General features: G+C 53.5%; 1 protein-coding gene across 2 annotated transcripts; it reads right to left on the bottom strand.

Annotated features, from left to right (window-relative positions):
• Positions 1-759: 759 nt before the first annotated feature.
• NKX2-6 (NK2 homeobox 6) lies at positions 760-6,922 on the bottom strand. Of its 2 annotated transcripts, none has more exons than XM_029065092.2 (2): positions 6,374-6,918; positions 760-2,187 (listed from the first exon to the last, which is right to left on the bottom strand). In XM_029065092.2, exons 1-2 carry the CDS (start codon positions 6,699-6,701, stop codon positions 1,604-1,606), a joined length of 912 nt encoding a protein of 303 aa, XP_028920925.1. In that variant the 5' UTR covers positions 6,702-6,918; the 3' UTR covers positions 760-1,603. The 2 variants fall into 2 exon arrangements, with proteins under 2 accessions (XP_028920925.1, XP_007663199.2); XM_007665009.3 differs by lacking the exon at positions 760-2,187 and adding an exon at positions 2,769-3,761 and having other exon boundaries at positions 6,374-6,922.
• Between the last annotated feature and the right edge of the window lie 4,098 nt (positions 6,923-11,020).

Below are 11,020 nucleotides of genomic sequence, written 5' to 3'. Positions count from 1 at the left end.
AAGATAATGATGAGATCTGGAAGAAAATGGGTGGGGCAGAAGGAAATAGTAAATGGATGATCACAATCCTTTAACCAGCCCTTTTGTTATAAGGGGGGCTGAATTTTCTCCAAACACTGTTCTAAAAAGATCCATCAGTTTTAATGTTGGGTATAAATTTCATGGTCCTTCAAGTGTGTAAAAAAAAAAATCACGGTAGATGCAGAGACATAATATGGGAACAAAAGTTTTTTGGGGTTTTTTTCCCCCCCAAAGGGTGTAACTTTTCACCGGGGAAGGGTGGAAGCAACTCTGTCTACAAATGGCACTTAGCCCAGACACACTCTCATGCGTTCAACTTCATTCGATCCTATTTCCCCCCGTAAAGTGCCACCGAGGCTTAAAGGGACCTTCAGGAAACTTCTGGGGATTGCTAAATTTGCCACCAAATCCTTGTTCTCCATGGCATTTCCTGGAGTCCCAGTCACAGCCCTGTCAGTGAAAATCGGGAGTCATTGCTCATATTACATTCCCGTTTTCTCAGCCCGAGAGGGGGAACGCAGAAGGTTGAAATATCTTGAGAGAGAGAGACTACCGAAACAAGAGGAGGGGGAAAGAAAACGGGATTCAATAAACTCCAGAGGCTCGGATAAATCGGCTTTCCCTTGCAAATCCTGCAATAAAGCCCAGAGACACCCAGGACGTAACTAAGGCCTTTTGAGGTCCGTAGATTGTCAGCTTTTCCAAGTGAGCGATTTGAATGTTCCCAACACAAAGGTGTCAACATCTATTCTGCATTTTTACTTGTGAGACAACTATACAAGAAACAAACGAGGGAGCCGGGAACAGGAGGATGAAAATAGAGGGGGCTGTTTTCAGTGGGGGACGTAACAGTTGAAGTGAGGAAACTCTAGAGGTTATGGTCTATTTCTCCAACTCAGTGCCTTCTCCAGAAAGCAACGGTGGAAAGGACGATTTGGGTCTTCCCCAGTTGAAGCCGGAACCGACCGGAATAAGCATCTCTGGCGCCAAGTGCGAAACCGCTGGCTTCCCTGTGCCTTTCGCTCTCATCTCCATCCCGTCCCTTGGGATTTCTCCTTATCCCCGGTCCTCACGACCCTCCCGGTTGGAGGCTGGGCCAGGAGTTCTGGTTCCCGGGAGGGGACCCCGGTTTCTCTGGCCCTAAAGGGGCTCTTTCCCTCTGCCAGAGGCTTCTCTGGGGCCCACCCAGAGATGGAAAGGAAAAGAGCGGTCACCCCGGGCCTGCATCCGTCCTGTGCGAGTCCTGGGTTCTCTCCGCGCCCCTGGTCGCCTGGGTGACATCGGACCCCTTCCCGGAGGACGAGCCCGCAGGGTCGGGCCGGTCCTTTCCTCGGCGGGGAGGGAGGCACCGAATCGCTTTGGCAGTGCCGAGGCGGTGCCCCTCTGGGCCGAAGCCCAGCTAGCGGAGGGACCGGTGGTGGGGATGGGGGAGCGGGTCCTGTGGGGGTGGACTCCGTCTCCCCCGAGGCTCTCCAGCTGGCCATCCCCCTGCGGCGGGGGGGGGGGGGACGAGGTGGACGGGGGCGCGTCCAGCCGGGTCCCGATTTCCTCGTGGTGGAGCCGGCCAAGGGGGGCCCACGCCTCACCAGGCCCGAACGCCCTGCAGGGTGGCTTGCAGATGTCCCTGCTGGGTCTGGGCGGCCCCGGCCACTCCGAAGCTCACGTTGACCAGGTGGGCCGGAGGGGCCGGCCCCGAGGGCCCTCCGGCATAGGCGCAGCCGTAGCCCGGCCCGTAAGGAGCGCTGCCGTAGCCGCTGTAATAGGAGTAGGGACCCACGGCCACGTTGTAGGGGGGGGAATAGGGCTGGGACCCCCCCAGGCAGGGCTTGCCGTCCCGCACCAGGACGGGCACGGCCACCCTCCTCGGGGGCGGAGGGTGTCCCGCCAGCTCCAGGGACTTGTCCTGCCTCTGCCGCTTGCACTTGTAGCGCCGGTTCTGGAACCAGATCTTGACCTGGGTGGAGGTGAGCTGCAGGGCGCTGGCCAGGTGTTCCCGCTCCGGGGCCGACAGGTACTTCTGCTGCTTGAAGCGCCGCTCCAGCTCGTAGACCTGGGCCTGCGAGAACAGCACCCGGGGCTTCCGCCGCTGCCTCGCCTTGGGCCGCTCGCCGCCGGGCTCCTGCGGCCTCTCCCCGGCCGCGAAGGCCAGCTCCCTCAGGCCCGGCTCTGAAAGCAGAGGAGAGGGGACGGGCCGACAGAGAAACGCCACGGCATCGTCAATCCGAAATCCTTCCACCGCTCTCCGCACCTGCGCTCCCCCTCCCCGTCCCACTCCTGAATTCTTGCGCTCCGTAAAAGACAGAGGGTTTGGCAATAATACCTCCCCCTCCGCCCCCCGCACACACCTTTCTTCCGTCTCTTTTTTGGCAGAGTCCCCACCTGTCTTCCACCTCTTTTTGGCAACGCGCCCCCACCCTTCTTCCACCTTTATTTGACGATGCGCCCCCACCTTTCTTCCACCTCTTTTTGGCGATGCTCCCCCACCTTTCTTCCACCTCTTTATGGCGATGCTCCCCCACCTTTCTTCCACTTTGACAATGCGCCCCCACCCTTCTTCCACCTTTCTTTGACAATGCTCCCCCACCTTTCTTCCACTTCTTTTTGGGAATGCTCCCCCACCCGTCTTCCACCTTTATTTGACAATGCGTCCCCACCGTTCTTCCACCTTTATTTGACAACCGCCCCCCTTATTTCCCCCTTCCCCTCCCCGCAACGGTGAAAACACGGATACATATGTCACACACGTGTATCTGTATATACTCTGTTTTATTCCCGGCGTACGATGTGTATACATCGCTCTCGTTTCTAACACCTAATATATACACACGCAACATTTGTGTTCTCGAATTTTGTATATACAGTGTGCCTCCACGCGTATGAGGAAACCTGGGCTGTGTGGGTGATTCCCCCGGGTTTGGGATTCTGCACGACATAGTACGGTATGATTCGATTCTCTGCCAATTTCGAGACTTACCGCCCCCCACCCCACCCCCCGCCTTCGATCTATGCCCCCAACTCTTCCCGGATTTCTCACTCTCCCGGCCTGGATGCTACTCAGTTTTCCAAAGCTGGGGCAGCGGCGGTGAGAGGAGTAGTCAGTGAGCCCGTTGTGGGCAGGGATTGTCTCTCTCTCTTGCTGAGTTGTACTTTCCAAGCGCTTAGTACAGTGCTCTGCACACAGTAAGCGCTCAATAAATATGATTGAATGAAAAAAACAGAGACCAAGACGGTTCCAATCCGGAAGGAAAATGCGTTCTAGGCAAGGAGAAGAGAAGGATCGGTGGCCCGGGGCCTAGAAGCGCAAAATCTCTCCAGGAGACACCAGCCTTGGCTCTTCTCGCTACAGAGAGCAGAGCAGCCAGCCTCTTGGCGGGGGAAGGCACCGAATCCCGGCTCTGTCGCTTGCAAAACTCCTCCGGTTTTCCCAGCTCCGTCTCTTGCAAAGCTCCTCCAGTTTCCCCGGCGGGCCCTTGCTTGGAAAACTGCAATGTTGGGGTTCTCCCGGCTTCTCGGGAAGGCCTTGGGGCCCGTCCGGCGTTTGCATCCGCCTTTCTCGGTGATCCACCTTCTGCCTTGTCCAAATTGGCCTCTTCCCTCCCCAGAAGCAGGCACCTTTCTCTCCAACCAGTTCCATGGCTCCTCCAGGAGTGTATCCATCTTCCATATCCATTTGGTATCCGGGTCACCCCCAACGTGGCTCCTTTTCCAGGCCCGGTTTCTGGGCTCCTTCTCACCGTCGGCTGCAGTCAAAAGGACAAGTTTTCCTTTGTGTCCAAGGCGTTTTCTTCCCTTCTCCCCCTGTCACTCCCCACTTTCCGACCTGCTCCTCCTCCTCTGTTTCTCTTCGTATTCCCCCCGCGCCTGATTCTGCATCTTGTGACGGGGAACATTTCTTTTTTTTTTTTTTATTTCTGAGCGACTCCGCGAATTCAATGCCGGAACTGGGTAGCGATCCTCAAAGCCGCTGAGTGAAAAGGCGCTGCTACTTCAACGTTGAGATTTTAACTTGGGACGAATAGGAGCTGTTTAGTTTGACTGCTCTGCTCTGGATCAGTCATCAGACAACACATGGATTTCAATTTGCTGGGTGCTTTGGAGCGCCAACAATTTTCTATAGAGGCCTCCCATCTGATTTCCAGGAAGGATATGGAGTGTTGGATTTTAAAGGCGCACTTGGGGAGGGGAGGGGGAGAGGAATTCGGTAGTCGATTACAATGGGTTTGGGTTACAAGTGGCGAGGGAAATCAAGCGAGGAAGAAAAAATTAGTTTGGTAGGAAGATGTATGGACACGTTATTTGTATCCAGTATGCGAATCCCAGATTTAAGAGGCACCGGGTGATTTGGGGCAGAGGATTAGGGCGTATGATTTACTTTTTTACGCGTGAAATTTCTTCGTTTTAACCTAACTCCATCTCTCGTTATCCAGAGAGAACGGAAACGCGTGCACTGCACATATATTCACACACACAGCTACGTACATATTCCATTCTTCGTAATAAACCAACCGATTTTTGGTATTCCAAGTCTCTGGGTGCAAAATGAGCTCTAAGCACCCTTATATAGGAAAGTGGCCCCGTCGCTTTCTTGGTTCCTAGCTTTAAGTATTCTCGACAGACAGTTTTATATTTGTAACATTTTAAGCTTTTGTAGTGTGATTCCATTAAAAGAGAGCAAAAGAATCGAAATCGATTCGGAAATGTTTGAGCACCTGGAGACTATCCCTCACCTATCTTTCCCCCCTTCATTTTGACGTCTAATGCGAGTCTGCTCCGAGCTATAAATTCCCCGAAAGTTGACTAACTTCGAAACGGGCTGTTTCCAAGGAGGCTGGAGTCGTTTTCGACGCTTCGTTTTCCTTCTGGTTCCGGCGGAGACGGGATCACCCGCCAGGCCTGGAATTCTGACGGAGTTGAGGCTGCATCTCGAAATTGCCTATGTTCGGATTGTTGGCCAAGAAGAGCATTTATTCTCGCACCACGCAGCCCCGGAGCCATATAGCTGAGGTTTGGTGGCCCCCGGAGAAGTCCCCTGGCACAGGATGCTGAAAAAGTCTTTTGAGCCCAACTATCCTTGGTGGGCCCGGGACCTCCGTCCTTGTCTCTCTAGCCTTGTCCTCGTCTCCTGATGTCCCACCCTCCTCCCTGGCCAAGTACGTTGCCTGCCCTCCTCGGGGTGGTGGGTGAAGGGCGATACGGCCTCTAAATGGTTGCGATTTGGGGAAGAGGAAGAGAGGGAAGAAGCGCGGGTGCCCGGGGGCGAGGATCTCAGCCGTGGTAATGGAAAATAATAATAATGATAAGTATGGTATTTGAGCGCTTAAGCGCTTAGTACAGTGGTCTGCATACAATAAGCGCTCAATAAATGCGATTGCATGTGCCAGGCACTGTACTAAGCGCTGGGCAGATAGAAGCAAATCGGGTTGGACGCAGTCCCTTTTCCACGTGGGGCTCACACTCTCAATCCCCGTTTTACAGAGGAGGTAACTGAGGTCAAGAGAAGTGAAGCGACTTGCCCGAGGTCACGCAGCAGATGCGTGGGGGAGCCGGGATTAGAAATGGCTCTGGTTTGCCTGAGAGTTTACTTGGGAATAAGGATTGGAGTGATGGGCAATTGAGCCAAGGAGAAAGGTACAGGACGGGGGAGGGAAAGGGGTACATTATGGGCTTGCGGGACGGTGGGTTGGGAAAAGGGGATTGAAGAGTCGGGATGCCCATTAGGACCAGAAGAGGAGAGATGAGGGGAGGGGAGGGGAAACGGAGGATTCTGACAGAGGAAGGCGGGGTGCGCAGGGAGGAGGTTTGGAAAGAATCGTTGCCTTTTGATGATGATGATATTTGTTAAGCGCTTACTATGTGCCGAGCACTGTTCTAAGCGCTGGGGCAGACACGAGGTAATCAGGTGGTCCCCCGCGGGGCTCACAGTCTTAATCCCCATTTTACAGCTGAGTTCCCTGAGGCACAGAGAAGTGAAGTGACTTGCCCAAAGGCAAGTAGTGGGGTGGAGATGAGAACCCAAGCCCTCCGACTCCCAGAGCCCGTGGTCTTTCTGGAAAGAGCCCGGGCTTGGGAGTCAGAGGTCATGGATTCTAATCCCAGATTCGCCGTTTGCCAGCTGTGTGACTTTGGACAGGTCACTTCACTTCTCTGTGCTTCAGTTCCCTCATCTGGGGATTAAAACTGTGAGTCCCACGCGGGACAACCTGATCACCTCCTATCCCCCCAGCGCTTAGAACAGTGCTCGGCACATAGTAAGCGCTTAACAAATACTACCATTATTATTATTACTACAGCGTGCTTTTCCAAACCCAAATCGCCCGCCTCGTCCCTACGGAAAGGTCGCGGCTTTACTCACTCGTGTCCCCCGCCGGCTCCATCTCCACCTCCACGTCCAGGGCCGTGTGGCAGGGGCTCCCCAAGGCCTCGAACTCGTCCCCGATCCTCCTGCAGCTGCCCCCGGGGCCGTCTTCTCCCTGGGACCCCGGGTCCCCCCGGAGGTAGGCCCCACCGCCGGGGCTTCGCTCTGCGCCCAGGGCGCAAGAGGGGAGCAGAGGAGCCGGGCCCCCCGGCAGCTCGGGGGCGAGGTAGCCCGGGACCATCGCCGCCTGGCAACCCTGTTGCTGCTCCAACCTCAGGATGTCTTTGACCGAGAAGGGGGTGGAGGTGACGGGGCTGGGGAGCATCCTGGAAGCAGCAAGGAGGCAGAACAGGAGCCCCCTGTAGCTTGCGCGGCCGCGACCCTCTCCAGCTGTCGCCTCCCCCGGGTCCAGGGCTACCTCTGCTCCAGGTCCCCCGGCCCCCAGGTGACGGGCGACAGGCTCCGAGTGTCCGAGCCCGCCTGAGCTTGCTGCCTCTCAGGCGTCCCCATGGGTTTTGGGCGACCCAGAGGTTGGGAGCCGGGCTGCAGCCTGCCTCATTGGCTCCCCCAGGAACCACGTGAACCCACCCTGCACCTTCCTCGCCGGTGCCTTCATCCCCTCTCCTCCTCCACCTCCTCCCCCATCCCATCTCTTCCCTCGCTGCTCATTAATTCCTCCCCCGGAGGCATTTACCGCTCCGCCCCAGGTCATTTATTCATTCACTCGTATTTACTGAGCGCTCACTATGTGCAGAGCACTGGACTGAGAGCTTGGAAGGTACAACTGGGCAACAGATAGAGACCATCCCTGCCCACTATCGGGCTCACAGTCTAAACGGGGGAGATAGACTGCAGAACAAAACGAGACCCCATCCGCACAATTTCCAGGAAAAGTAGAAAAAAAGTGGGGCCCTTTTTCGTGTCCTTTTCCTCTCCCCACCCTCCAGAGTAAGGAGCAGGTTGTGAGGACTAGCTTAGGTCTGCCCTGCTTCGGCTATAGGAAGGAGGGAGGTTTCTCCCTACCTAGATCGGATGCTCAGTAGAGAAGGTTTCAAGAAATGCACGCCATAATGTTGCCACGAGTGGGGCTGGTAATTCTTTCCTGGGGGGACTTTGCCCGCTGTTTTGCCTGCTGTTTTTCACATCAGGCTTGAGGAACAAAGGGGAAGGGGGGAGAAACGGAGCCATGAAGCTGTCTGAGGTGCAGAAGTTGCAGAAGGGAGCCGGGACTGTGACTCAGGTGTCCTGATTTCCAGAGTGACAGCCAATCCTAAATCAAGCGAATCCGGGGTTGGGGGGCGGGGGGAGTCGTCTTTTCAGACAATTAGCATTAGTTTGACATCCCCCAATTTCCCATCTTACCCACCAGAAAGCTTACGTTGCTCATTTGCACACTATTTTAATGTCTAAATCTTCCCCCCCCCCCCCCCCCCCCCGTAGACCGTGCAAGCTCCTTGTGGGTGGGAATCGCGTCTACCAACTCTTGTACTTTCCCAGACTCCTTGTACGATGCTGCCCATACAATAAACGCTCAGTAAATAGCATTGATTTCTTGATTACACAGCTCTAAGTTTAGGACTGATTTGGGCCTGGGAAGGAGCCGTGGCCTAGTGGAAAGAGCTCGGGCCTGGGAGTCAGATGACCTGAGTTCTAATCCTGCCTCCACTTATTTGCTGTGCTGCGAGTCGCTTCACTTTTCTGTGCCCTCAGTTACCTCATCTGTAAAATGGGGTTTAAGACCGTGAGCTCCGTGTGGGACATGGATCGGGTCCAACCTCTTTAGCTTGTATCTAACCCAACATTTAGTACAGTGCCTAGAGCGTAACAAATAACCATTAAAAAATCGGAGAGGCGAATTTTCGCATCTTTCTGTGCTGAAAGATGATGCGATGATGAAGCATCAGTGCGAGACTTAGAAGAGATGGGGCGGGCCAAAGCCTGGGAGTGGGAAAGATCAGATCCAGTCGCCAGGGGATCGGGAGTCGGGAGAAGATAGCGGTATTGTTTATATTTGAAAGTCAAACGACACCCATTATCCCTCTCCAACCGACGCTAAAAGGGGACTAGATTTGAGCGCCAGAAGGGCGGATGCGCAGAGCCCGGTTAAAGAGGCCCAAATCAGGAGGTGGAGCGGAGGCCACTTCCTCTGGAGCTCCAGGGAGGGAGAGGAGGAGGGGAGTAGTCCAAAGGGATCGAAAGATTTCCCCTCCCCTTGGTCCCTCTCGGGACTGCCGGCTGACCCTCCTGCTCGATTCCTCTCGGAATGGATTTGCGCCCATCTTTCCCCGCGCATCCCTCTTTCCTTCCTTTTTCTGTTCCTTTCTTTGCTCTCTACTCCTTAGACTGTGAACACCGTTTGGGACAGGGTTTATCTTGTATCCCAGTGCTTAATACAGTGCTTGACACATAAGCGTTAATACTCATAATCGTCATCGCCATCATCTCTCCTTTCTCTTCCACGTCCTCAAGAAGCAAGCTCGTTGTGGGCAGGGAATATTTCTTTTGTTGTATTGTACTCTCCCAAGTGCTTAGTACAGTGCTTTGCGCACAGTAAGCGCTCAATAAATACGATTGAATGAATGAATTCAGAATGACCTGTGTGCCTTATATATCTAGGCACAGCACTCCGTAAGAGCGATTGGCGCACAGCGCTTAAATAATACCATCATTATTATTATAAAGGTCCAAGGAAAGGGTCTGTCGTCTGTTGCTGCGGCTAATGAAACATTTATTGCGAGTGTGTTAATTGCTATGCTAAGAATTGTTTTCGTGCACCAGAAGATTTTCAAGGATAGAGCTTGGGCAGAAAGTACTATTTTGCTTTAGTTGTTTATAAAAGTGTGTTACGGCCCTCCAAAGACGCGCTCTCTTTCGCGGTCTTGAACGTAGGAGCCGATTTGTGCAGTGGGACACGGAACGGGGTAGGGAGGCAGTGTGTCCTAGTGGTTAGGGTACGGGCCTGGAAGTCAGAAGGACCTGGATTCATTCGTTAATTCATTGATTCAATCGTATTTACTAAGCGCTTACTGGGTTCAGAGCTCTGTACTAAGCGCTTGAGAGAGTACAAAATAAGTCACATTCCCTGCCCACAATAATTCTATTTCTATTAATGATGTGTATATATCTATAATCCTATTTATATAGTTGCTAGTGATGCCTGTTTACTTGTTTTGATGCCTGTCTTCCCCCTTCTAGACGGTGCCCCTTATGGGCAGGGATTGTCTTTCCAAACGCTTAGTACAGTGCCCTGCACGCAGTAAGCGCTCAATAAATACGATTGAAAGAACGAGGGTTTTAATCCCAGCTGTACCACTTGCTTGCTGTGTGTCCTTGGACAAGTCACTTAACTTTTCTGGGCCTCAATTACCTCGTCTATAAAATGGGAAATAACTGTGAGACCCACGTGGGATATGGACTGTGTCCAACCTGACTAGCTTGTTTCTACCGCAACGGTTAGTGCAGTGCCTGGCACATCGAAAACGCTCAAGTACCATTTTTTTTTGACCCTCCTTTCTCGCCGCGCAGGGTGAACAGACGGGATCAGTGTGGGGATGCGGAGGCAAAACCCAGCCCAGAGCCGACTTTGAATGCGCCAAGGATGGCGACTGTTTTGTCTGGAGATGTGAAGTTTGGTTGTGGGAGGAGGGGAAGGAGGGAAAGAGAGCGGAAAAAGCACCCATCCTTCATCGGGTCGCCCCTTGTGGCCCTGGGGCGCCCGAAATTAGATTGATGGAACTCGGAGTTTAAGTGGGATGGTAGCCCAGTGGGGGAGGGGATGTTCTGGGTGCAAGGAAGATGCCACATCTGACTGGACACCCTGAAAGGGAAGAAGCAAGTCTCTATCTTAGGCATGTCTCTATCTTTGCCTCTCACCTCTTCCTTCCCAACCCTGTTGATGCCTTTTTACTTGTTTTGATGCCCGACTTCCCCTTTTTAGACTGTGAGCCCATTGTGGGCAGGGATTCTCTCTCTCTGTTGCTGAATTGTACTTGACAAGGGCTTAGTACAGTGCTCTGCACAAAGTAAGCGCTCAATAAATACGATTCAATGAGTGAAGCCCGAGAGTAACCAGTCGGTTCTCCCCTCGCCCTAAACGAGGGAGGGTGGGGCTGTCAAATGAAACCCAAGAGTTAGGCCCCCGGGGCGGAATCCGAGCCTCTCCTTGCTGGAAATCTTCGCTCAAGATGCCTGGGGCGCGGCCGGGACCCAGGAGTTCTGGTTCCTCCCTCTCCGTTTCCCTCCGTCCCTACCGCGGTTCCGTCTAGAGTCAGGGGAATGGACTAGGGTGGAAGGAGTTCTTATCCTCACATCTCCCCTCTAAACTGTAAACTCGTTTTTTTTTTTCTCTTTTCTTTAAGGCAGTTAAGTACTTACTATATGCCAGGAACTGTACTAAATCGATCAGGTTGGACACAGCCCATATCCTCCGTAGGGCTCCCAGTACTGATCCCCATTTTCCAGATGAGGTAACTGAGACACAGCTAAATTAAGGGATTTACCCAAGGTCACACAGCAGACAAGTGGCAGAGCCGGGATTAGAACACAGGCCCTTCTGACTCCCAGGGCCATCCATGCTCTCTCTCCACTAGGCTATGGTACTTCTCGTTGTGAGTAAGGAACTTGTCTAACTCTGGTAGTACTCTC

This window comes from Ornithorhynchus anatinus, chromosome 5, assembly GCF_004115215.2.
Source record: "Ornithorhynchus anatinus isolate Pmale09 chromosome 5, mOrnAna1.pri.v4, whole genome shotgun sequence".
Taxonomy (NCBI): Eukaryota; Metazoa; Chordata; class Mammalia; order Monotremata; family Ornithorhynchidae; genus Ornithorhynchus; species Ornithorhynchus anatinus.
Note: the sequence above shows the minus strand (reverse complement) of the source record. Positions and strands in the feature narration are given on the sequence as shown.